Below are 27,961 nucleotides of genomic sequence, written 5' to 3' on the forward strand. Positions count from 1 at the left end.
TTGAGGCATAAATAGTTGAGATATTTACAAAACAAAAGAGAAAATCCACTGCTGTTACAAGAACTCCAGAAAATTCTGCAGGAGGTGAGAGAAATTTGGAAGTGTAGCAAAATCCCTGGCTTCAAATATACATAGGAAGAGAGAAGATATGAATTCACCCTGGAGATCCTGAGTTCTGCTGCAACATGCTGGGCTTTCATATCTCCTCTATCATCTCAGAGGGCTCTCGACATCTGCAGCCTCCTGGGAAGAGATAACAAATAGGGGGCAGCCCCAGTTCACACATCACTGATGCAATCTGCCTTTTTATTCCTTGCACATCTTCTTGCAGCTTGATTGATGTGCCTTGCATGAGAAAAGAGAAGAAGGTGGATACATCTCCTGGGAAATAGGCAGCTTTGTGTCTAAGGAAGTACATTCTTCAGCAGTTCAGAGAAAGAGGCATCAGAGAAGGAAGGAAAGCTTTCTCCCATGTGTCCAAGCCAACTCTCAGGAACCACATGAGCTATGACTCAAAAAACTCCATTCTTTGGGTTTTAGCACTGAGAATTTAATTAATGCCTAAAATGTGCAAACTTCATGTAGGAGGAGGTGAGTGTATGTTCATCAAAAGCCTCTAAGTCTTCACGAAGAGTAAATTTTAACAAACTCCCAATGTCCTCCCATCAATTTAAGGAATGCACATCACTGTCTGCTTCCATGCTTATCCACACACCAGGTTCTCACTTCTGGCTGTAGTTTAGTCCCAGCTATTATCACATAGTGCATATTTTTGCAGGCCACTGCCCAGCAAAAATAAAAAATAAAAAAGGTCAGATTTTCCTTTGCTGGACAAAAAGAGCAGTGACATGGTCTTCAAAATAGAATCAATCTGTATATCTACTGGCACTCAACAGCCTGAGTACCTGGAGACAGCAGGTGCTGTCTGCTCCCAGTGCTCCATCCACACTGCCCTGCCCAAAATACTGCCAGCAGTCTTTCAGCAGGGTCACTTCTTCTTTGCTGGAGCTTTGGCATTCCCAGCAGCTTTGCCATTAGCTTTGGAGCTTCCTCCTGATTTTGCTGCTTCACCTTCTTTTTCACCTTTCTTTCCACCACCTTGTTTCTTGTCATTACTGCCTTTTTCTCCCTTTTCTCCCTTTTCTCCTTTTTCTCCTTTTTCTCCTTTTTCTCCTTTTTCTCCATCTTTTTTCTTGGCATCCTTCCCTTCTTTTTTGGATCCGTCTTTCTGGTCCTTCTCACCATCCTTCTTCTTAGAGTCTTTTGATGCGTCTTTCTTCCCCTGAGCCTTGTCTACTTTTCCAGAGACAGTGGGAACTTCTTCTTCCTTTTTCTCCTCTGTTACCTGAGCTGTATGTGAGGATGGAAAAAGAAAATAAAAAGGCAGTTAAATTGGACTGACAGCAGACAGGAAGAGAGTAAAACTTTTGCTCCCCATTGGCAAACCCCAGACAAAAGGAAAACACTGTTGTTTTTTGTCCCTACGATTGTTTTCCTCACTGGTAGCATTTTTCATGCCTTTGTTTTGAGCAGATACACTAATGGGGTAAAGCAGAAATGATAATTTCAAGAGCTGAGTTGTGGCTTTGTTGGAGGAAATAATTCCCATTGGTCAGAACCGGTCCCTGCACTTCAGAACGACAGTCCATAAGCATTTCCCAATAAAGGCATTCAGTGTGGAGCAGCCTCATTCCAGGCAAAGGAACAGAAACCTCTCTGATGTAATTCAATACAACCGTGGCCTGTTTTTCATTTCCTTTTCTTTTTCTTTGATTGGTTTGGACTTTGCTTTTTGCCTTTTTATTTATTATTATTATTATTTATTATTACTATCATGTTTGGTTTTATTTTGCTCGTTTCATTGTATTTGCTTTCTTGGTTGAATTTCTGTGTGGAGTATGAATCCTGTAGCTGAGAGTGGACAGTGGTCTCTCTGCTGGGGTTTTCTGCTCTCAGAGACAGTCAAGCAGAAGATGAGAGGCTCAGCACAAGGCTACAAATTAGGATCATCTTATGTCCTGTCCAGATTTGGCAGCATGGGACTGATTTCCCACCTGCACCACTGTAATTAGTGGCAAAACCATACCATGGGCACATAATAATTAGCTCTCATACAAAGCTAGCTCTGTTTTGGTGTGTTTTAACACACAGTGCATAACAGTTGTAGGATGTTGATAACGCCTTTATCTGTGGAAAGTCTTTACTTAGGAATACCTTGGATTCAGTACCCACATTATCTCCTTTCCTGAAAAGCCCCCATTGTAGGACTCAGATGTGTAAATAAACAGCCACATTAATGAAACTCAATTATCAAGCTTAGCCAAGATGTCAGAATGACCTGACCATGACCAGAAGGATTACTGGTCACTGTTTAGCTTTATTCAGCTGACACTGAGGATATGATGCCAAGGAATGGTGGTGGTGAACTGGATCAGGAGGTAATTTGGTAAAGGGGGAACATTTAGTAAGATGTCTCAACCCGTGCATGGAGCCCCAGACCTCCCTGCTATGGATATCTGTGAAGTCATTTCCAGGTGATGGCAGTGTAAAATAAGGATGAATAAAACCTGCATTTATAATGTTTAGCAAAAGTATTCTTTCTGATTGCACACTGATTTAAAAATATTATCCTTTGACCTTGGGAACTGATAATTCATTTGTACATACAGATGGAAGTGGAACAGGGCAGACCTTTTCTTACAGCCAAGGGGGAAATCCAGACATCTCATATGAAAAAAGGAGAGGAAAAACAAACAAAACAGAAAAAGACAAAACTGACCAACCAACCAAAGCCAACAAAACTAACCTCTCTGCTTCCCAGAGAAATATGTTAGGAACCAGATAAATGCCCCAAAAAGTCAGCTGAGCTGCTCTGAATCAGAAAACATTAAGATTTCCCAAGCCATGGACCCAGACAGTGCATCTCAACTCACAGCAAGGGTCCAGTTCTGCTTCTACCCCTCCCACAGACTGTGAGACAGGGCAAAATAAATTGTTTCAAATATTTTATATGCTGAAACCTAAAGTCTGTTTTCTTTTATGACTCTATAAAGGGCTTGCCACGTACAACACTCTGAACAGTGCACGGAGAGAAATTTGGCAGCTATAGGAATCCATCCCAGAGTCAAATGATGCCAAGAAATGAGAGTATTTAACCACTGTAATATATTCATGATTAATAGCATTTGACAATTACAGAAAGCTTTATAGCATTTAATGGCCATTCAGTAACTAAAATCATTCAGGTTGTCTCTTGGGCCTCAGCTGGGTCTACTGGGAACTGTCACAGTGGAAGTACATATATAGTCAATGAACACATACATTATATTTCACAGCCACATAAATCAAGGTGGGCTGCCAAACACCAATGGAGTGACACAGGAGTCCATAACACTCTGTACAGACAGGAATAAAAATAATAGCACAGAGATGAAGCCTGAAGGTTTTCTTACTTTCCATTGTAATGCCTAAATCACAAATTGAAAACCTTCTGAGGTCACAATTCACACTGATCTCAGAAGGAGGCCAGACTAGTGGGTTTGATCACACATGGCTTTTGCATCTACCATTTCAGCATTGACAGATGAGTCAGTCCATTTGGGTCTCATAGACTGAAAACACACAGGCGTTGTTAAGGCACAATTTACCTCTTTCACTTTGGCAACTCCTTTACTGTGAAAGATATCAAATTCTTTTTGATTTCACTGTGAATCATAGAATCATATTTTTATATTTTAACACTGAATTTATAGGTTTTCTAGAATTAACAGCTAGGCATAAAGAAGATATAGCAGATGAATGAGTTTGGCTTTCTGCTATCTATACACATTAGCCTTCATGTTCTCTGGAATCTTAGGACCCTTACAGAATCAGCATTTGGTATTTTGGCCAGGAAGTAAGAAAAATACAATATTAGTACTTTCCACGTGTGATTTCTTATATATTTATACATGTGTTAACTAGACCTTGGGGTGGTCTTTGATTTTGACGTACTTTAATTTAACAGCATGGGCAAGGATTTACTCATGCCAACTGTGTTCAGCTTCAGAGAGCAGTCCAGAGACCATCTTCAGTGTAGGGTGTTGGCATATTCAGGTGACTGAACGCTTGGGAAACACTGAGGTATGTGTAAGTGCTTACTACTCAGCACATGTTTCTGTATTTTGCTGGTGTAGAACTAAATTCACACAGTGATGTTGTCCAACTCTTTCATCGTTTTCATGAATTGAAACATAATGTTGTGAGTTAAAGAAACTTCAGGGCTCTACAAAGATACAGAACAGAAGACTTGCAGAGACACAGCAAACAGAACAAAAAAATAAAGATTTTCATTAAAAGTTACTGTGGAAACAGATGTGAAATGCAGAAAGGGAACTGAGAAGCAGAGAGTCGAAGATGTGATGCGTCTCATAGGAAGCCATGGAAAAGAGAAGCCATAGACAGACAGACAGACAGGAAGGCAGTCCCCTAATGTCCTTGTAGGGCCATTTCATCTTCTTCTTTCAGCACAGGCAGGGAGCTGAGAGGTCTGGACTGGACATGACCAGAGAGAGTTGGGAGAGTTTCAGTAGAGCCTAGGGTACAGAATCAGGAAAGGAGAGTGAGAGAAGCAGAGACCGGTGACAGAAATACTCTTGGCCATCCAAATGGGGCAAACCATTTCTGGGCAGTGTGAAGTTTTAATAACATTTTTTCTTCCTACTGACGCATACCTCCAACCCAAAAACTGTCCCTTAAAAGGAGTCAGATTCTTTGGAATTTTTAAACATGAAGTGCAAAGGAAGAACCCTGACTTATACTATTGGAGAAACTGTCCCCTTCATCTAAATGATTGTACCTGCTGCCACATATGCTGCAGGTTTAGAATAGCGCATGTGAACAGGAGACTTACCAAATCATGGCAATATCTTCATGGTTGTGCTCAAGGAGCCATATTGACTTATATGTAGGGAGGACCTAACCCTTTCCATTCATGCATACAGAAAACAACCCCAAATGAAGAGACAGGTCTTATGTATATCTGAGGGTGTGGAAAGTACCTCCAGGGATCTCTGTCAGCTCATTGAGTGGTGGCACAGTATCCAGTTTGTCTGCATATGTCTTGGCTGCTTGCCGTTGAGCATATCGTGCCTCAATCTCTTTCCTTGTCCGGGGAATCCGGCACTTGAAGATACAGCACAGGGTAATAACTAGGAAAGAAGAAAGAGAGGCAAGAACATTCATCTTAGGTGAACAGATCTCTGTTTAGCACTGGTGTCTTTAAGTGAGAAGCTGGATCCATTTATATCGGTGGCAGTATCCATCTGAGGAACAGAGTCACACAGTTTGAAGCAAATTGCTTATCTGAAAATAAAGAACTTCAGCTGAATTATGGTAAAGAACTAAGCTAATGTGAAATGTTGCTTTCAGCCATATGTGCCAGGGCAGTTTCTGAGCATAAGCCATTGGTTGTATTTTCAAGCTGTAGGTTTCATAGAATCATAGAATGGCTTGGGTTGGAAAGGGCCTCAGAGATCACCCATTTCCAGTCTCTGCTGTGTGCTGGTTGTCCCCACCAGCTCAGGCTGCCCAGTATCCCATCCAACCTGGCCTTGAACACCTCCAGGGATGGGGAATCCACACTTCTCTGAGCAGCAGTGCCAGTGCCTCACAACCCTCTGTGTATGTATCAGTACACATCAGACTACTTTTAAATATGTGGAAGGATTTAACAACATCAACAGTTTAAAAACATTTATCTCTTTGGAAAATGGCTGTGGGAATTAAGGTGTATTGTCATCCTTCAGCAACATGCTAATGCTGGAAATTTCTGATGCCACGTCTTAGCCATCTATTTTCATGGCAGGTAGATCTCTTAGCTATGGATATCCAGCTGAAGAAAGCTATGAAGATAGGAAACACTTTAAGCCCTTCAAAATAGATTCAGAACAAGAGTTCAGTCTGTGCCTTCATTGACTTTTATCCAAATCCATTTGGGGTAGGTCAAGAATTGAATCTAAATCTCCTAAATCATGTTCTTACTATTTCATTGTGCTTCCTTCCATGAGCTTGGCTTGTTCAGATGACTTAAGGATAGAGCTATTTCATCTGCTTCTAGAAAGATATATTTTTCATTCATTCTCAGAACTACACATTACTTAAGAATTTCTATCTGCAAATCTAACCATGATTTGGGCAATTCATTATAATGAAATAGCTTTGTTGCATAGACTAGGGCTTTGTTAGCTTGATCAAATAATTTATTCCATGTATAACAATGAAAACAACAAAGCAGAACTTTAGGGAAAAAGGTAATGAGGCATTGAAACTAGTAACCATGCAATTATTTGGCCCATAGCTTTGCTCCATGTAAAGAAGCATGTGACCTCATGGGCAACATGAACTTTTGAGTTGCTCTTTCCTGGGCACCTTTATAAAAGGAAGGTCAATATGAGTTCACCCATTCAAGCTATCTTAATGCTTAAACTTATTTATATGCCTTGTAGAAACAAATTCTGCAGAGGGACAGCAACTTGAGGGCAGAAAGATGTTGTATGGTCAGTTTTACATCCTCTGCCTCTCACCTTAACTGGAGATCTCTCATGCTGCATCATCTCTATGAGAAAATAGCAGGCATCCAACTTTCTACATATTTAATCAGTCGAAACACCTGATCTGGCTTTCTATTTCTGTCATGAGCAAAGGATCAGGCATTTGGGACTAATCCAAGGAAAAGGCAAAAATAATCAGTTATGTTTGGTTGCAAGTGTAAGATATTCTCATTCACCAGGAGTAAAATCCTTGTGCAGAGTCTGCACGACACCATCACATAGGCCATTTTGTTGGTGTGTCTATTTCTATCATATAAGTTTGCCTTGTGCCAGTCCAGCCTCTTCTAAGCAGAGGATCATGTTAACCAGGAACAAAATCTACACAATATCTTCATATAATAGAAAAGGAAAGCAGAAAAACACCTTTTTTAATGCTTTAGTTGAGACTGGTATGAAGCTACTAAGCAAAGTGAAGCAGGTCCCCTATCCCTTTTTGCTGCCAAAAACATCACTCCCTTTAGGCAGTTTGCTGTGCAGGCTCTGTACTGGAATCACATTCAGGGCCATCTAAATGTCACAACAGGGTAAGATTCCCAGTGCTTCAGTGAATTGCCTAGAACAACATGACATTGTAATAACCTGCAATTGGGGAAGCAATCAAAATGCTTTTATCCCTGGTCTTCCACAAAGGTCAGCAGCAAGCTGAAAGCAAAAGAGCTTTGGCTTGTATCACAAGAGAGCGAGGTATCCATAAGGTGTTACTGGCATCACAACATTAGCAGATTGCAGGTGGGTAATGTGAGCACATGGGAAAGGCACATGGATGGCTCTGCACTGATTTTCAGGGCTGTTTTGCCATGCACCTGGCTGGAGAGCCAAGCCTCACTGCAAACAATGGGTGGCACAGCCCTTCTCATGCTGGCAGACAAATAAAACACCCAGTAGTTGGGCAAAGCCAAGCCAGGAATAAACATGTATTTGAACAGTGACAGAAAGCAGGGAAGCAATTTATTGAGAGGAATAGGGTGCGTGCTTTTTCTCTACCAGCTGTTAAATCAGGATCCATTGTTTTCCTAAAAGCATTCTGGATTTCAGCTGAGTTGGAAAATCCTCTCCTAAGACTTGAGAAAGCACCACATTTCCTGGGGACTGATAAACACTGAGATTGTCAGTTTTAAAGTAAAGCATAGAGAGATGAGTCAATGTCCTTGAAAGTCAAGAAGCCTGCTGCTATCCCAGTGGTTGGCGTAGCCCTGGGGGAAGGAGTAGGAGCTGTTGTATCTCTCACAGATCCACTCTTCTAAATTACTAAGAACAAAAGTGGTTGTTGCTCCACGGCAATCATGAGCTGGGCTTCTCTGTTTAACTTTCTGTACTGAGTTATAAGGGAATTATGTTGTCTTGGGGAGTGAAATGATTCATAAGCAGCCACTGGGGGAAGAGGGTTATCAGCAAATAACAGAATGCTATTTCTTATCTTCTTCTCCCCTGCAGGTTCAGCGTGAGGCTCAAGGACATGCAGAGGAATAAGTGTTCAACTGAATGTCATTGTCTTTTACAACAGTAGCAAGTGAATAAGATTTTGGTACAGAGCTTTAGGACACTGAGACTGATGCCAGGCTGACAGCTGGCTGAACATGAGCCAGCAGTGTGCCCAGGTAGGCAAGAAGGCCAGCAGCATCCTGGCTTGTGTCAGCAATAGTGCAGGAGCACTATTAGCAATAGCAGGAGCAGGAGGTGATCGTCCCTCTGCATTCAGCACTGGTGAGGCCACACCTCAAATTACTGCATGCTGGATTTCTGCTTTTCCATCCAAGTTGAACAGGAGGCTGTAGAATTCACCTGCACTTGTTGGCATGTCTCAAAGATAAAGGTGGAGATCAGAGTCTCAGCTGCTTTAAACTGCTGTGTTTACTGATGGAGACCAATAAATATCTTTACAGGATGACTGATCTTGTATTAAGAAATATATTTAAGGTAGATCTGATAAATCATCTTGTGCACCTGCAGTCCTCCTGTTAAATACAAACAGAGCTTGATGTTGACCACCGACCTCTGAGAGTTATGATCGCCTGAAGCAAGACAATCTGAATCAAGAGGTCAGAAAACATAATCAGAGATTTACACTGAAGCATACAAATTATCCCTTCAGAAGAGGTGAATCTCATCCTTTGGAATGAAAGAGTGAAGTTCTCATCCCATATCAGAAGTCTGGAGCCACCTTAATATCACACGAGGATTGTTTATAAAGAGGATTGCTGTTTAAAAATACCCATTCCCATAAGATAACATCAAGAATTGGATTGCACTCTCTTCCATGAGAACATCAAAGTAATCCTCTTACAAAAGCTTAGTACATGTCACGGCATCAGCTGAGCCTATTAACTGATGAGCCCATGCTCTCAGGGTAGATGAATTACCATATAAAGCACTCCGTAAAACCTGCAGTAGGGTAATGAATGCAATGAAAGTAGCTTAAATATTTTGTTTGAGATAAGAATGGGTGCAGAAATCTTAACTGCGACTCAGTTGAATAGAGATAACCCGATCACAAATAGTGATTACTTGATCACTTTTGAATCTGAGTCTGTAAGATGAGGCAGCTGGGGGACTCATCAAGCTTGGATGTGATTGAGAAGATGTTCTTATGCTGTTCTTCTGCCAAGCACAATACCAACTTGAAGCCTTGAATGTTTGTTAATACCATGCTTTAATCATACTGCTATCAAAAAATATGAAGCCTCAGTCTTTCATGCCAGGATTTCAATTTTCATTTCAACATTTCAAGAAGGCTGAGAAGCCTTCAGAATTGCACCCTAAGTCAATCAATGTCTTAACATCTGTCTGATGCTTAAATGAGCTCAAAGCAATCTGCCTGAGATGTATTAGAACCAGGGATGGTCCAGAAAGATATCCAGTATAAAGGTACAGGGAAGGTACTGGATATTCTGTATAAAGCTTGAAGCAGTGACATCATTCATGGTTTCTCCACTGTCAAACTACAAAATGCAAAAGACTTATAGAATCATAGAATGGCCTTGGTAGAAAAGGATCACAATGATCATGCAGGTTCAACCCCCCTGCTATGTGCAGGGTCACCAACCAGCAGCCCAGGCTGCCCAGAGCCACATCCAGCCTGGCCTTGAATGCCTGCAGGGATGGGGCATCCACAGCCTCCTTGGGCAACCTGTTCTAGGGCGTCACCACCCTCTGGGTGAAAAACTTCCTTCTGATATCTAACCTAAATCTCTCCTGTCTCAGTTTAAAACCATTCCCCCTTGTCCTATCACTATCCACCCTCATAAAGAAGAGACAGCCTGTGCTACAAAACATAGTGGGGTCATTTTCAATCCTCTCCATTGCAGATGCAGATGAAAGAGCAGTGAGAATACAGGGAAGAAGGAAGAGCAGAAGAAAGATGAGTACTGATGCAGAAGAATGAGGAGTGAGTATAGATAAAACAGCAGAAGGCCAGTACAGATGCTGGGTCCCTGTGAGTCTCTTTATGGGGTCTCTCTGTGAGTCTCTATGAGTCTCTCTATGGTGTCTCTATAGATCTGAATTAGGAAGACTGTTCTGATCCTGCACAATGTATTTTCTTTCCACTGTGATAATCCCAGCTGACAACGCACCAAACAGTTTTCATTGCTTTTGTCAGCTTGGTCATGCAAAATGTAACTTTTCAAGAAGGAAAAGTATTCTGTGGTCCTTTATGAATAGGATATTTTAAAGCCAGCTTTTTGTGAGCTGTGATGGCAAAGGAAACGTCGTTATTGATATATTCTGATATATTATATATTATATATTCTTCAACATATACTAAAAAAACAAAAAACCTGATTGGGGAAATCGTAGACTATCCCAGGCTGGAAGGGACCATAGGGATCATTGAGTGCAGATCCTAATAATGAGGAACTCTGAGACTTGACCCTTTCTTGACCCTTTTTTTTGCTATATTTCCATTTAAAGTGACAGGGGTCAATGTCTTCCTAATGTCCTTATCTATTCACGCTGGAGGAGCTGAGAAGTGGCTTCAAACAACCGAAATCCCCTGGAAACATCATCTGAAGCACCGAGCAAATGCTAAATACTTAATTTGCACCATAAACAATTGGGTGCCCCTGGTAAAATAATGACTGCGTGTTCACTCCCATTGGCCTGAATTAAAATGTTTTGTTTCTTAACTGAAGGGAGCAAAGAATATACACAAAGGTCTGAAGGGAGCTATTCTGGCTTAAACCAAACATCCACGTGGCCAAGTTTCTTTATTCATGGTGTCTTTCCTTTCTTAATGGAATTTAGCACATCAACAGCAACACTTCTAATTTATCTGAAAAGCAAACTTAAAAAGAAAGAGAATAATAAAAATAAAACCAACTCAATTCTCTTAGGAATTAGGAATAATAAATACCTTCTCCAGAGATACTCTGGTCTGCTATCTTAGCACAGCTATGACTGAGACCGGAACAATCTCATAAATTGGATGGAAATTGGCTGCAGTACACAGTAGGTTTGTTCCCTTTGAAGCTGAAAAGATATAGTCTGCCACTGAGGCATTTAATTAACGTTTAGAAAGTAGCCTGTGCTACTTTGAGTTAATGAGGCAGCCACTCCATTGTTAATAATGCAAGCAATTAATGCAGATGTATTCAATGGCAAGCTAACTGCGGCACTCTTATTTGAATGCTTTTGAGAATGCAGGAGAGCTGCTTACTATCTGATTGAGATGGTGCTTTAAGGGAAGAGGGGATGGTAAAGCTGTTCAAGTCCACTTTGGAGCTAAGATGATAGATGTCCCATCCCTGGAGGCATTCAAGGCCAGGCTGGATGTGACTCTGGGCAGCCTGGTCTGGTGGTTGGTGACCCTGCACATAGCAGAGGGGTTGAAACTAGATGGTCACTGTGGTCCTTTTCAACCCAGGCTATTCTATGATTCTATGTTCTCTCCAGATCCCTTTAGCCTTATATTCTACCCTATGGCAATTCTTTCAAGGAAACCCTAGTACTCCAATTAACGTAATAACTTCTTAGTAAGCAAAGCTAGGAGTCAATGAACGAGGAGATCTGAGTCTTCAGACTCAGCAGTTGTATCAACATAACACTAGGAAAATCGTGTGGAGCTCTGCAATACGCCCCGAGGAGATGCTGACAGCATTGCCGAGAGGAGCTGGGGCTGCTCCAATGTTTGCTCAGCCATCAGGCTTAACTGCACCTCTGCACGCGATGTTTTCCTGGTGTCTGGAAATCAGGACCTGTCTGAACCATTAGATCACATCAGCTGACCTCTCTGCATGTCACAAGTTATTATGTTTAATTACTGCCTGAGTGCAATAACGCATGTTGGGCTGAATCCCGCTTTCCTCTGGGGAGAGCTGTTAAAGTTGGAGAGTGTGGCAACACTTAGTCACCTTCCCTGCCACTTTTATTTCACTAATTCTCATTTGAATTGACCTCGGTTTAATTTCCGGACTCTGCTCTTGATTTATCCAGGAGACTAAAATAGTTTTTTAATGCCTTTATACCTTCTGAAGTCCTTCAGTGTTGCAAGCGGCTTCTTGATCTTCCTGACGAGCCAAACTCAGTGCTTGGAGAAGCTCCTGTTAGAAGATCCTTCTCCAGGTGAGAGGTTTGGCTTTTTTCTTCCTTGCACACCCTTGCACACCTTCCTGCCTCTTTCTGACTACTGCTCATGTATGCATACAGATAATTCCTTACTTAAGTATCACCCTGAACTTTTTGCATCGCTCTTGTAATAATTATCAAGTCTTACTAATTATTATACAGTCACTGGATCCTATATATTCTGTAGAGATGTATATATATTCCTTAAAGTTCAGGAACTTCTGTCTGTATTAATTCATTACTCCCTGTATAGCTCCTTCCACTCTTTTTCTGAGATATAGTCAAGGATGACAGCTTCAATAGCAGCTGGTTAGTATTTATTTTGAGATCCTGGATGAAAAATATAGGTTAGGGTTGGACACTCCACCAGAATGAGTGTTTCCTTGCAGAATTTTGCTCTGTCAAAGGAATGTGTGTGTGGGGGGGGAAGGGGGATGCAAGCTACTCATCACTAGGAACTCCATGGAACATCCCTGTAGATCCAAGCAGGGTACCTAGAGCAGATGATGTTGAAGACCATCTCATCTTTCTGTAGACATCTAAAACTCTTGTTCTGTCATTTGGTTGCTCTGGATGCCTACTCTGAAATCGTCTCTTGATAGGTGAGATGAATCCTAGCAGTTAAATTCCCGTTAGATGTTTTAGTTGGCAATCTGAGTTGTTAATTAACACAAGCCCTAATTAGATAAAGCTGCTTATAGTTTCTGTATCTTTTTTGATGTCATTAACACTGTAGTTCCTGAGAGTAAGGTTGATCTTTCTCCAACAATTTCCCCACCACCCCATTTTGAGCAGGGTTGGGATTTACCACTGCAGGAATGAGACGTGGGATTGAACACTCCCCATTGCTACCATTCAAGGAGCAGCCAACACTGTATCTGGGTGAGGCAAGGTCAAAGGATGATTCTTTTGTCTACTAAGGCAAAATACATCTTTTCAAGTACTGCCCCAGTACAGATACCCAGTTTTGGTTGACTTGGGCAGATAAAAAAAGAGACTGGTATCTAATCTCTGCTTGCAGACTTGTCTACTGCCAGGCGTAGTAGAATCATTAAGACTGGAAAAGACTTCTAAGATTACTGAGTCCAACCCCCACTATGCCCACTGACCACATTCCTCAGTGCCACATCTTCATAGTTTTCAGACACCTCCAGGGACAGTAAACTCAGCACCATCCTGGGCAGCCTGTGCCAATGCATTACCACTCTTTTGAAGCAGAATTTTTTCATAATACCCAACATTATGTAGTCCCACGAACACATAGATTAATTGCAAGAAACATATAGCTGTTATTTCTATTCAGTTACACCAGCTAAGAACCAGGGATTTGGGTTGTTATTTGTGTCACTCTGAGAATCTACAATATCTTTATTGATCTTAAGGCTGGTGCTCGTATGATTCTTCATGAGATACTGCCATGTGCCTCTTCATTGGGTAGAGTAAATGCCCAGTGTGGGCTTTGGGCATGAAAATGCACATGAAGAGCAAATGGGACATAGAATTGTAATGGTCTGTTGAAATAACTATAGTAATAATACATCAGGATTTGAAGGCTAATCAAGTAGCAAATGGAGTTTGCCCAGGAAGAAGCAAATCAGCCTTTGGCTTTCAGCTCCATAAAGCACACACAAGTGATACTTGGCTGGTGCAGATATCACCTTGTGCACTGTGCATTGCAGCAGTACAGCGTCTTTCAGTCCTGATCTGTGTACACAAGTACGTGTCAATGTGCACAACACAGAAGATGAAATTAACATTATTGAATAAAACAAGAACTGTGTAGGACTCAATCTCTGGAGGCCCCTTGCAAGCCCTACAATTTTGTGATTCTGGGGTTTATCATCAAGACAGGATATCTACTTGTTAGTCATTGGAGTATATAAAAAGTGCTTCTGCCTTTGTAGAAGACTGAATTCCTCTTAAGCACTCACTTTTTGTATGTCTAGTTTGAGCTAGACATGCTATAGCCTCATAAAGCTTGGGACTTGGGCTACTTTGTAGGCACACATGCACTACAGCTCTAAAGCAGAAGGAAATGTTTCACGCACAAGTTTTCCATGCAACAGCTGGGGCTGAGGGCAATAAGGATGTCAAAAGGTTGTCCCATGTAAGAGCCCTCTCTTACACCAAGTAGTTTTCTGTGGGAGGAACAATACTGTCTCTTAGCATCCACCTCTACCACAGCACCTCAATGAGTGTGTCTCCTACCCTGCTAGAGATGCAGTGTTTGTAGATAAATGACTAAAAAAGCACCATCTGAAGCATCCCTGATCCATCCTAAATTGTCTATGCCTTGCTGGAAATATTGCATATTAATGGAAACATCTGGACAGTTTCACTATCCAAAAAGTAATAGTTATTTAATGTTGTAAATCTTTTGCCTGGCATTTGTACTTCATCACCCAGAGCAAGCTGGTAAATAAAGCCTCTAATGCTTCCAATTAAACTGTGTTCTGTTAATTGCATTCAAGATGTTTAACAGCTTTGTTGATGCTTGTTAAATAATACTTCATTACTGGGGACATGTTCATTCAATGTGAGCCTGCCTTGTGCTCTTACACTATCTTATATTCCTCTTGGACTACTGGCAGGTTCAGGGCAAGAAAAAGGTAAGAAAAGCTTGCATTTTGTACTCCCATCAACGCACCTGATGGCAGACCAGCTTCTTTAAGGCTATGTGTTAGAGGAGGATCAACTCATAACCATGAGGGCTCTGTGTTAACATTTGATTGGCATAGGTGAGAATGGGGTAGATAGCACCACTGGTAGGACACAAGGGTAGGGGAAAACACATGGGAACTCTAACTTCTGCAATCAGCTTCTGGTTTAGCCCACTACTTTGTCACTCTGAGTTAAGGTAAGACTTATTTCATAGTAACAGCAGACCTGCTATGGATTTTAACTGGGATGTTCTTACTGTGTGGCAGGTTGATCATTAAGGTTCCTTCTAACCTGAACTATTGTATATGTAGTGATCAAACCTGTTCCTGTGGCTCCAGAGCTGTTCTGGCACTACTAAACCAGCAGCACTGAATAATATCAGTTAATTAAGATCCTCCTACTCACAGGCACAAAGTGGTCTAATGTGCAGTGCCAGCTTAGCTCAGCAGCTCTTTGGCATGAGAAGTAAGTGCAATCCAAACCCAGCTTGCTCTTGAGCTGAGCACAAGGCATGAATGTAGAATGCTGAAGCTGAGTGCAAGGCTGAAGACCATGATTCTATGGATCTGGAATCTTGTAGTGGGGTGGACTGACAACCCTGCTGCCATCCCACTCCATATGGAAATCTCTTGCCAAAGTCCCTCAGACCATCCCTCCTTCTCCTTTACTTTTGTCATGCAATGGAGCAGTGATTCAAAAAAGAATGTGGTACAGATGAAGATGGATTCTGTAGGAGCAGCCCATGTCCTCTCTGGTGGGCTGGTGTCAACACACCTGGGACTGTATGTAAATATGGTGATCAGCTGATTTGGGGTCTTAACACCAAAGTAACATCCAGTGAGGAGAATAAACAGTCTACTGGCTTGTGGTTTATGGAACCAATGGAGAGCACACTGGGCAGGCTGATGGCTCTCCCAGGCATAGATAAAGACCACCTACTCCATCACAGCATCCCATTTGGCAAAAGATAAGCCTGGTGGTGCTCAGCCATTGATCTTCATAGATGAAACAGACTATGCAAGAGATTCTGACTCAGTTCCATTGTATCAGAGAGATAGCATTGGGCCCCAGTTCCCTATTTACACCTTTCACAAAGGAAAAAAGAAAAAGAAAAGGAAAAGCAAGACACAGCAGTTAGATGATAATACTGAGTAAATCAAGTCATCCTGGTAGCAAATCCCATCTCAGTTGTGCACCATTGTCTTATCAAAGTCTCTCTGAGAAGCAGACACTGTTTCCTCTGCTAGATGCCCTTGCTTGACAGCAGTCTCCATTCTTATCAACCAGCATTCAGTTGTGCTGGGTGTGAGAAGGCTGCCCTGATAAAGATTTTAGGACACGCCCTCAGGAGACTTGTGAACACAACGGTCTTGCTCTTCTTGAGCATCTTAAAACATCCAAAGAGGAAGGTTTCCTTTAACCAAGGGCATAAATCTTGAGGGCTGAGAATAGGAGTGAGTTGACTACTCTGTATATTAACTTAACTTTCTCTTTATTTCCTTCCAGATTTTTCTCTAGTGTTTGCTTACTTTAAAAAATAGTATTTCTGATTATTTTAGTAAATGAGTAAGAGCTAAATAATGATTGAACAACGTATCCATCATTTTAGAGGGCATCCTAGCTGATTCACAGCACTCTCATAAATCGTATTATGACTTAGAAGATCTCAGTGACCTTGCTCTTTACAGTGATGCGTGTTAAAAATACAAGAAACTGCCTTTTCCTTTCATTACATAAGGAAATGTAAAAGGTTTTGGGCTTGGCCGTTTTTCTGCTTTTTCTTATGCGATGATGCCATCTTGTGGAAGTTGCTAAGAGCAAGAGATTGGAAATAGCAACTGGGTCATGTATAAGCCCTGTTACTCAGCAGGAGTGAGCTTGTGGGGTGGAAGAACATGGGGTACTGCCATACTGATCTGGTGGGCTTCAAGGCTGCTGTTGGGGAGAAGATCTGCTCTGGTCCTAAGGATGTAGGTACCCCTAGGATGATATTTGGGTTGTATCTTTGAGTGTTCTCTTTTCACTTTAACCAAAAGGAATCCAGTTTGAGTGCTCCATGACCACTATGATTGGGGTTAGTAGGGACATTAGCTTCAAACACATCTCAAATAACAAAGGAGGCACACCCTTTATGCCCTAAAGCACTGATAATGAGGTGAGACTGCAAGCCAATGGGATCATGCCCAGGCCCTGAAAAGCCCTGGGATGGGCGCTATATTGTTCTTAGTGCTATGAGATTACTGTGCTCCCCTGCTCTGCCCGGGAAGGTGCTTCTGGGACCAGGAAAAGCTATTCTCTGGCTCTCCTTCCATTCGAAAAGAGGTTTATTCTCTAGTTTTGCAGACTGATACCGAGGAAGCACTCCAGCTCACTCATACAAAAACCTGTGCCTGCTCTTGAGAGCTGCAACTTGATTGGTAAAGCTGGGGAATTACCACTGCTTTGGGGATCACGAAGCAAAGGAAGAGGAACATGTTGCTGGAGCGAGATGCAAGAAATGGGTGAGAATTGACTGTGGGATTCAGATGAATTAATGTGGTTAAATATGAACCTGCCTTGTTTTGATTTGGGTGACAGACTTTAATAGTTGTTTTATTCACCTAATGATTGCTGTACTCATACAGTTGGCACAGTGCATAGCTTAAGCTGGCACAGTTGTACTCAATCTACTATGCTCACTGGGAGAAGTGGATTCCTCAAACAAAAAGCCTGAGCTGGAGGAGTAGTACCATGAACTGTATCCCTTCTGTTGTGTCAAGTACTTAATCTTTTTATTGCTATGAATCTCAGCAAGCCTAAACCATGCAATTTCCTTAGAAATACTTTCCCACTTCTCTAGTAATGTGTATCCATAGCAGTCTGACATAATGGATGTTTGCTTCTTCCTACAGAGGTTTTTGAGTAATGAGTGAAAACTTGCTTGCCTTTTTCTTTTAATACTATTTGACTCGTGTGGTGTTTCTAGTAACCTTAAGTAACCTGGAATATATAAGCCAGTTTTCTAACAAACAATGAAGTAATCAGATCTAAGAATGTAAATTTCCTTACAGTGTGAGCTGCCTAAACCAAAGAAAGCAACCTAAAACAAACCCTTCCGCAAGTATACTTGTGTTCTTAGTTTCTTGCTGTTAATTTGGATGTGTTTTTCACCTGGTGCATGGAGTCACCAGGACTAAATACTTGGTTATGTTTACTTTTCTCTGTAGAGGTTTTTGAGCTTGTTTGCCGAGGGTGTTGTGGCATGTGATGGATTAGGATAAGCATCATTGATTGAAAACAGGTAGCCTGTAGACTCTGGGTGCAGGGTGTGGTGCTCGTACTGATAGGGAAAACAAAAGAGAGGCAAATGCTTCTGGTTGCTTTGAAATTGTCTCTGGTTTAAGCCCTGTGGGAACATAATAGGAAGGCTATTGGGAAAGGACTGCAACAGGATACCTACGGCAGCCAAAGAGGAGGCTGTGACAACAACAGAAGATCTAAGTGTGCCTAAGCCAATGTGTCTATGGAGGTGATATCACCTCTGGAGTAGGTAACTTGAGGCAACGTCTGAGCTGATGGGGTTTACATTCAGGAATGAGAAGGACAGGCTGTGGAGGTCTGGTTGTTCAGACCTAAAGCAGATCCAAGGGAATTATAGATGAGGCAGTGTAATTTCATTTTACAGAATGGTTGAATTTGGAAGGGATCTCCAGAGGGCATCTAGTCCAAACCCTTGTTCAAGCAGGGCTACTTAGAGCAGGTTGCCTAGGACCATGTTATTCTCTGGCAAGATGCTAAAAGAATTAGTTAAATGCTTCACAAATGCCTAGAGAATAACAGGACGATGGAAAACAGAAATAGATCTATCAAGTGTAACTTGTATTCAGTTGATCCATTTTCGTGTGATGCTGTTAGCATGAGAACAAAAGATCCTTCCTTTGAACTTTGATGGTTGTAGCCTTGTCCAAAGTGATATTCTCTTAAGCAAGCTTATGGTGGTAGTTTGCAGTGTACAGTGAAACTAGCTTAAATAATGTTTCCAGAAGGTGAGCTGTGTGAGAATGAAGCTGGATGAAGACATTCAAGTGGGGGATCAGCTATAGCCAAAACAGGTCCTTAAAGTGTGTTAGGAGAGTTCTTGATCACATTGCCGTTGCTGGTTGTGAGCAAGTGGTGTCCTGATAACTAGATTCCCAAAGGACTTTTTTGGGTCTTGAAAGCCTTGCTAAAATCAAGTGAGGAGTCATGGCACTCAGAATAACAGCCAGGCACTCTAATGACAGATCTATTTGTGCCCACAGACCTCTTGTGTGGAGCCAGGAGCTGGACTCAGAGATCCTTATGGGTTCCTTCCAACTTGGGATATTTAATGATTCTATATATGGCCTGTATGGGTTGTGTGACAGGGCAGGACTTTTGCCAAATAATGTGATAGGGCAAGAGTATGGCTGAAAGATGCAACTGAGCCTGAATGCGGTACTGCAGCTGACACAGTCCCATCTATGGAGCAATCCCATAGTCTCTATTCTGCTCTGAAATGCTGCTAGCTAAGGTCAGTGTGTTATAGGATGGAGCCATTGTGGCCAATCTGTGGTTCCTTCAAAGACTCCACCTGCCCCTCTTTTCTACTTAACAAAAACACACAGTGATGCCACTGAAGGCACCAGAGAGCCTCAGCCTCAGGTTTCTGTGGCCATTGGGTCTGTAGTCCTTCTTGAATTGGGTCAGGCACAGATCCTACCAGAGGTGGGAGCTGTGGTTGGTGCAAGGCAGAGAATTACAACTTACTGACTGCCAGGACAAAGATGGCAAAGATACCAATCACCTGCCAGAGGCGCAGCCCCCAGATCACCACCGTCTCAGAAGTGACAGGATCCGGTTTCTTTTTTGGGGGTTCTGTGGTGGCCTGGGAAAGAGAGATGGGGGAAGGGGGGAAGAAAAAGGTGGTTTAGGATTAATCATAGAATCATGGAATCCTTAAAGTTAAAAGGACCTTAAAGGACCTCTAAAGGCCTTTAGTCCAATCTTTAGTCCAACTGCCCTACATTGAACAGGGATACCACAGCTAGATCAGGTTTTCCAGGGCCTTGACCAGTCTCATCTTGAAAGTCTCCAGGGAAGGGTCATCAACCACATTTCTGGGCAACCTGTTGCAGTGCCTCACCACCCTCACTGTAAAAGACTTTTTTCCTTGTATCTAAATGATCATCTAGATGAAAAAGGAAATAACAGAAGAACTAAATGTCAAGGCATAAAAGGAACTGGCTGTTCCTTCAAGATGCAACACAAACACCAAGGCAGGCTTTTCATCAGCAAGACCTCCATCCCACCACCTATGAACAAATGCTGTGGGATAGGTCTGGGGTGGCAGCTGGGTTGAGTAGAGAACTAAGACAAACAGATGAACCTGTAGAGAAGGAGCAAATCCACAGCCAGGCACAGGCAAGGACCAAGAACTAGAGGTGAGGGTTGAAGTAGTTCCCATGGGCTGTAGCTCAGTCCTCATGTTTTTTCTCACTTGGCCCCAGCAGCCAGACCTCTAGGTGTGGGATACTCTCAAAGCCTGGAGAGTATATTGCTCCTGAGCAATGTCTTGCTCCCTGCAGTGCCCTTCCCTTCTCAGCCCATGAAAACGCTGTTAAAACAGCTGTAATGGATACTAGAGAGCTGGAGCTGCTCTCCAATTACTCACCTATTTGTGCAATACAAATCATAATTTAGACTATTCCTAATGAAGGCTGCTTCCCGTTCAAGTCTGGAGTGCTTTGGCTCCCAGGGGATCCTATTGAGAGCCCATTTGTTGTGGTAGGACTGCTGCATTTCCAAGGTACTTTAGTTACTCAGCACCACGTGGCCTTACTCTTGTGCTGGGGCTGGACATGGAGCATTCAGTGCTCAATATCCAGAATTGCTGCAGCTAAATGTAGGGAGAAAGAAAATCTGACCCGTGGTATGGTCTTGTAAGGATATCTGAAACCAAAGGTAAAAGTCTGTGACAGTCACTGCTGAAAGACACCTGTTTTCAACTATAGGAATTCTTCAGAGACTTTGCAAACCCTTTATGGGATGCCCTTTGGGTAGCCTTAACCTGAATCAAAGATGCTCATTTTATGTGACTTCACCCTCTCAGGAACTGCAGCTCTCCAAAGGATGGGTCTTTCAGAGGTGAAACACAGAGTAGGGGATATTTTGATGATTAGAGGCTCTTCAGTTTAAATACTGAAGGAAGAGCAAACTGCTGGATGAGAAAACAGCTGCATGACTTTTTGGGGTGGGACAGAGATTTAAGTACGCGGAAAGACGCATGGTCTAACCATCAGTAGCAGTAGGATTTGTGGCTGAAGCATCTGCCACCAATTTATTTCCAGTTTTGGAGGTAGTTGTGGACAAGGAGCATATCTTTAAACAAGACTGAATGTGCATTTCAGGGAAATACAAAGTTGAAGATCTTCACTACTTTCCTTGGTTTCACAGAAGCTCTTGATGTAAACCAACACATAAAGTAGCAAAATGTGTTGAGTATTTTAGAAGTTCAAGGGGGAAAAGAGCATAAAGCAAGACTACTGCTGAGTCTTGACCATTCATGCAGGTGTTTAATCACATTCTTTACTGTGTCCTTAGAATACACATTAAGGGCTGAAATATGCAATGAAATTACTGTAGCATAGTGATCAAGCTACTGCAGCTTAATAAACCATTGCTCATTTGTGGCAACCACCTTTGTGCATGTAATGGGACTCGGTGACAGAGGGCTGAGTCTGCATTGCTACACCTCTTGACTGGAAAAGCTTTCCAAACTCCTAAGTGGATGGAAAGTGTACTGGCCCATACTTAAACCTCTTGGCTTTTGGAGATGGTAAATACAGTGAGCAAGAGGAAAAATATCTTAATAAGAACAATTCTTAGAAGCTGTAGGAAAGTGGAGCTGTTGACTTGTTCTTGGCAATAAGTGTCAAGATTTGGAGTTCCTGGTATGTGCTTGGCAATAACTGCCAAGATAAAAGACTGATTGGATCAGAGGCAAAAGGCAAAGATATAAGGAGCTGAAGCAAAGGAGAGATGAAACTGTGAAGCAAGGCAATTCTTACAGAGCTCCAAAAGGGGAAGCCAACCAACCAAGACCTCATAGAAATGGTACTCAGAGCTTGTCAAGACTGAACTCATGCCCTTGGTCACAAGTGTGGTCCAGAGGTGGAAGATGTACAGGTAGATGAAGAGACTGTAATTAGAATAATGAATAACAGTGTTGCTTTATCTGTGCAAGAAGGCTGCCACGCATTACAGATTCCAAAAGACTGGAGTCAGTTGAAAAAACTTCTGCAAGAGATATTAAGCTTGGTCAATATCTGCGGGAGGGTGATAGAAGATGCAGGGGAAAGGCGGCATTAGCAATACTCAAGTAATAATGGAACAAGGAAAGTTTTGGGGGGCAAGTAGATGAGCAAATATTTACATGATCTTTTTAATATATATTGGGGGTTAGCCTCACTGCAGTGTTTCTGCCACATAGATGGCTGGACACTGTCTCCAGGAATATGGAAACTCCTACCCAGCACCAATTATGAATATTAAGCCAATGACAGACTGCTGGTTTGGGCCTTCCTGGCAGGACAGTAGAGTAACCCCTCAGACTCTGACTGCATTGACTGTGTCTCCTATGGAAACTGAGGCACTCAAGTCACTTTGTAATCACAGAATCATAGAACAGCTTGGGTTGGAAAGGACCTTAATGATCATTGAGTTCCAACCTCCTGCCATGGGCAGGTTGCTACTACCAGGTTGTGCTGCTCAGGGCCCCAGCCAACCTGACTTTGAGCATCTCCAGGGACAGGGCAGCCACAACCTCTCTGGGCAGCAGTGCCAGCACCTCACCACCTTCAGAGTAAAGAATTTCTTCCTAACTTCTAACTTAAATTTCTCTTCATTTAAAGCCATTCACCCTTGTCCTGTTGCTATCTGCCCATGTAAAAAGTTGCCCCCTCTCCTGCTTGTAAGCTCTCTTCAGATCATTGGAAGGCTGCAGTGAAGTCTTCCAATAGATGCCATTAGCAATGCATATTTCTGTCTTAACCTTCAATCTAGGTCTCTCTAAAGTAAAAGCCTCTGCCTTTAGTTATGCATGGTACAAATAATTAAGTTCAAGCTGGCTGTTCTGGAGTTACTTTATGGCCAAGAGAAAGTGGCACTTACATAGAGTTATTCACCTCACTGAGGTGAGTTTGCATTGCGTGCAAGCATTGCTTTCACAGCTCCTCCAAGTGCCCAGCAAAGGGTGGGAAGAGGCAGAAACCACTCCATGAGAAGCAGGAGCTGAGCTGACATTGGACTTTTGGGGCTGTAAAACATCTACGAACCCCAAGTGCACTAAATCATTTCCAGGCGTGTTGCACGTTTAGGTCAGAACAGTTTGACATTGGTTCTTCCAACGAGAAGAATTTCCAGTTTGCTTTGTTTCTGATTCATTTCAAGCAGAGAAACTGTCAGTGGTGATTGGAGCTGGGGCAGGGTAAGCAGCCAGCAAAGGTATCAGCCCCTCTGGAAAGGAGATAGCTGCTGGAAACAGGAGCTGTACTTGCTTAATATGTTGGTGTATTCAGAGTTGGGGAAAAAAGATTGACTGTAATGATTTGACTGTGATAGCTGATAAAACTGGTATTTGCCATTAGATTACAGTTTGGGCTTGTAGTTGCCCTGGTTGTGAGGCTTGCTTGCAGCTCCTAGGCTGGCTGAAGGGAGCCCTCTCATGGTCTCAGCCCTCCAGCCTCCCTCATACCTGGACCAATTCATAGTCCTGTGAGCACTAATTAAGACTGAACCCTGATGCTTCTTTTCATCTGAGAATGGCAGCAATCACAGGACCATCGCTTTAGCATTGCTGTGGCTTTAGGATTACTGTTAGCATAGACCATGCACTGATTCATATGCGCTCTACCTCTGCCAAGTAACTAGTCTGGCCTGTGAGCATGTTTGGTTCATGCTCTAAAGTTCACATGTTTTGGGATCTGGGAAGGCTCAGTAACTTTGCACTCTATGTGGCCTCCATCCCTATCTCAGGTGGCTTTGACAAAGAATTTTCTGGAAAAATAGCTTAGTAATTTATTATAATATTTTTATTTCAGCTGGCCTGAAACATTTGTATCTTCCTTAAAGATCCTTTTCTTAAAGCTAATGCTGTGCCTCCTGTGCCTTTCTTCCTGTACTACTATTTATCTATTTTTTTTCTTCTGCTGTAAGCTTTTGAATTAAACTATGCATTCACATGGGAAATCAACCTCAGGAGTCCACTCTGTAATTTTACCTGCATTTATTTCAGCTGTAATCACACCTCTGAGCATTGTTGTAGGTATTGCATACGGTCCCATCCATCACATTCACTTGTAGGCTAACAATGAGGGATACTGTCCCTCGAGTCCAATAATACATGGCTATGTACAATATAAACTGGAGCTTTTAATAAATATCCTTGGCCTACTATTGAATCTGTGCTACATCAACGACTTTGCTCTCCAAAATTCCCTGAAAGGAGGTGGTAGCAAGGTGGGGGCTGGCCTCTGCTCCCAGATAACAGCAATAGGATGAGAGGTGGCGGCCTCATGTTGTACCAGAGGAGAGACAAGATGTTCTTGGGGAAAAGCACCCAGCTCTGGCTTGAAGCATTGGTTTCAGCAAGATACCTTATAGGGATGCTCCTAGGGCACCGAATGGGCAGGTCTAGGACAGCCCATGGAGCTCATTCCAAATGTAGTTGGTCCAAGGGCAGTTTGCAGATCTTAAATTTGCCTTGGATATAGATAAATAAATTATAAATGACAGAGAAAAGCTTTTTGTCAGTGCAATTAGATTGGATAATCAAAGGCTTTCATTGCCTCCTCTCTCTCAGTGGAAAATGCACACAGTTCTGCACATTTAGAAACACTTGGACATCACTAACCAAGAGCATCTTGTTTCTTCACTCCACCTTATTATGGATTTGCTTGCTTTTCTTTTGGGCTCACTGTTATGCTCTGATATCCACTCCCTTTGCCCTTCTCTGTTTTCTCCAGCAGGCTGGCTTAGCACAAATTGAATTATTCACAATAACCACATTGTGTAAATTATTTGAAGTAGAAAACAAAACAAAAAAAGCCCTGCAGAGCTTTAGAGCTGCCTGTAATTCATCTGCCTTAAGTCTGATTGAGCTGTAGATGCCCCTGTTTGCTGCAGGGATTTGGACTAGGTGGTCTCTAAGGGTCCTTTCCAACTCATATGGTTCTATGATTCTATGAAATACAAAATCTGGCTTGTCATCTAATCACATTTTTTGGTATCTGGTAATTAACCTGCTGAGCAGCTTGAGTTTCCAGATGAGATTTGCTGTCTCCAACATGATATAAGAAATGGATGTGTTTCCAAGAGTCTGGTATAAATAAGACAGATCAGAAAGTCACACCTGTTTTATAGCCATCTGCCTAATTTTGACATTTATCCTTGCTCTGCTTTGCCATAAATACAAAGCCTGCAAAGTGTAAGTCTGTGAAATATCTATCTTCAAACAGAAAGCATCAGGCTGCTTATTCAGGTGATTGTCTGAGCACTGGAAATGGCAAGAAAGGTTGAAAAGAATAATAATTATTATCTTTTTGGTGAGGTCTGCACCTCACCAAAGCTGGGTCTGCACAGTGACTCGGCTTCAGTGAAGCGTGCTTTGTCAAATGTGCACCGTAAGAGAAAGTTCTGCCTGGGTTGTCACCTTGAGAGCTGCTGTAGGTGAACAGATTGGGAAAAGCAGTGTGTGTGCATTTTCCAAATGAGCTTTCAGGTTTTGGTTTAGCTTTCTTGGGGATGTTATACCATGGTCAGATCGGATGAATTTGGTAGAGCCATTTGAACATACCGTATTGAGTAACTTTAGATTGAGACATAGTTGAGACAGAAGATGGGGCAGGGATATGAACTCAGCACAGCTTTTGTTGCCTCTGATGCACTGGTGGAAAACTGTTCAAATGTGCAGACTAAAGGCTGCAGAGATTGAACCCGGCTTGATGTGAGGCCAGGTGAGAGGCAGAACAGGTAGGGATGCTGAGATCTAACATGATGAAACTATATTTTCTTCTTCTAGACCATTAGAACTCTCAATGCAGACACGGCTGCACCAGCATATCATAGCCATTTGACCAGCATAGCCAAAATCAGAAACATGAGCAAAGTGAGCTCTGCTGTAAGAACGTGCTGATGATGCTCATCAGCACCAGAGCACTGGGGCTCTGACCTCAGACCCTCCATCTAACATGGCTCAGGCTTTTAGTTAGCAAAACAGATCAAGAAATTGAAAACAACTCCAATTTTGACAGCTGTAATTTTTGGGGGTTCTCTTGCTTCTTGAAATACAAGAAATTAAGTTGTAGATGCTGTCACAGTGCAATCTGCTCTTCCCTCTTGTTTATTCCTAGACTTGCTGGATGGCCAAATAAGCTATGGGTGGGGTGCATCACTTCCAAAGCTGTTGAACTAGAGGAAATGAGGGAAGGCAGAGGGACAAACGTGCAGCACAACCACTTAACCTGAACAGGTGGTTCTACAGACAGGATCGCCTGGGTCAAACCTGGTCCTTGCTCCTTCCCTGAGTGCCTGATGTAGGGCACTTGTTGACATGCTGACAGGCAACATGGGGCTGGAAGAGCTGTACTGTGAGTTTTCATGCTGTCTCAATCCACCTTTGGGGATTAAAAGAGCATTGAGTACCACCTGTGACTGACCATCATGCCCTGCCCAGGGAGGTGGTGAAGTCATTGTCCCTGGAAGTGTTTAAGAACTGTGAAGATGTGGCACTGAGGGACACGGTTGGCATAGTGGGATGGCTTGGGGTTGGATTAGATAATCACTGTGGTCTTTTCCATGCTTAATGAATCCATGATTCTATGATCATCAGCTGCTGGCGCTTTAAAAGCAGCTCCTTTACTGGGCTGGGCCTGCAGAAAGCAACAAGCACTGCCTGAAGGAGCCTCTATCTCCTTAAAGCCACCTTAAATTCCCCACTTTCCACCCTTGCATGGAAAAAACAGGACTCCTGGCCACCCCCAAGCCCCCAACCCACAAAGCTTGTTGCTCCTTACCTCAATTAACTGTGCCACGGCCGCTCTGGAGCACGACAAGAAGAGGGGGGAAGTCCTCATCCAGAAGAGAGGATGCTGCAAGGGTGGATCCCACGCCATCTTCTCTACCCGGAATAATCTGACTTGTTCTGTGCTGTAGCCCAAAGCAGGAGAGGTGATGAATGACTGAGCTGGGTGTCAGCAGCATGCAGCAGTTAGCAGTAGACGTTGCGTGCTGTCCTGGCCCTTCGTTACTGCCTTCCTGCTAACCCAGCAGCCACAGAGCTGATGCTGAGAGTCATTAATTAATTAGATTGGTGTCACTTACAGAGTGCTCTGCTGCTTCTCCAGCTGGGTTTCGTAGAGAGGGATGCAGGGAGTGAAGTAGCGCTCAGAGCTCCTGCTGGTCCTCACAAGGAAAGCAGTCCACTCATTGAAACCGTGGCTTTTTTTCCTTCTTTACAGCTGCCTGACTGATTCCAGCTCTCCTGCTCTTGTTTTCTTCCCTGAGAGAAGTCTCTTCCCTTAATGAAATAGGGCTGTAAGCCAAGCTGATGCATCACCAGCATCATAGCAACCCTATGCAAGCAGAGTCCAGTGTTACTAGAGATGAGCATTTGATGTCTCTGGATTTTAAAAGCATCTTTCATCCCTGGAGGATCTTGTGGGGATGTGCTGCTGCAGTTTGCAGCTTCATCTCATCCTTAAGTCTTTAGGGAGTGGATGGCAACTGGGAAGAACATCTGCATAGATTAGATATTAGGAAAAAAAATAGATTATTAGGAATTAATTATTTACTGCAAGGATGTCACCATCCTTGCCCAATGTCATCACACACTGGACAGATTGCCCTTTGAGACTGTGGATGCCCCCTCCCTGGAAGCATTCGAGGCCAGGTTGGATGGGGCTATGAGCAACGTGGTCTAGAGGGAGTTGTCTCTGCCTATAGCAGAGGGTTGAAACTGGATAATTTTAAAAGGTCTCTTGCGACCCGAACCATTCCATGATACTCAACATGTTTCTCTGGATGAGATGGAAAAGGAAAGCACCTGGTGGAGTGTAGGGCACTGAGCTGGGCTTTCCTCCTGCCTTTGGCCA

At 42.8% G+C, this 27,961-nt stretch overlaps 2 protein-coding genes across 3 annotated transcripts in view; one reads left to right on the plus strand and one right to left on the minus strand.

Annotated features, from left to right (window-relative positions):
- TMIE (transmembrane inner ear) lies at positions 1-27,584 on the minus strand. 2 transcript variants are annotated; one of them, XM_085539116.1, is made up of 4 exons: positions 26,885-27,408; positions 19,581-19,698; positions 5,040-5,189; positions 1-1,350 (listed from the first exon to the last, which is right to left on the minus strand). In XM_085539116.1, exons 1-4 carry the CDS (start codon positions 26,981-26,983, stop codon positions 989-991), a joined length of 729 nt encoding a protein of 242 aa, XP_085395242.1. In that variant the 5' UTR covers positions 26,984-27,408; the 3' UTR covers positions 1-988. The 2 variants fall into 2 exon arrangements, with proteins under 2 accessions (XP_085395242.1, XP_085395243.1); XM_085539117.1 differs by lacking the exon at positions 1-1,350 and adding an exon at positions 3,146-4,574 and having other exon boundaries at positions 26,885-27,584.
- Positions 17,075-27,961, plus strand: part of ALS2CL (ALS2 C-terminal like) — a 54,284-nt gene continuing 43,397 nt past the window's right edge. The window contains exon 1 of the mRNA XM_015852969.3: positions 17,075-17,314. The gene's annotated coding sequence lies outside the window, so the exon portion shown is untranslated. The remainder of the gene's footprint in view (positions 17,315-27,961) is intronic.

The sequence above is a fragment of the Coturnix japonica genome, chromosome 2 (genome assembly GCF_054131305.1).
Source record: "Coturnix japonica strain WE chromosome 2, WE-NBRP24, whole genome shotgun sequence".
Taxonomy (NCBI): Eukaryota; Metazoa; Chordata; class Aves; order Galliformes; family Phasianidae; genus Coturnix; species Coturnix japonica.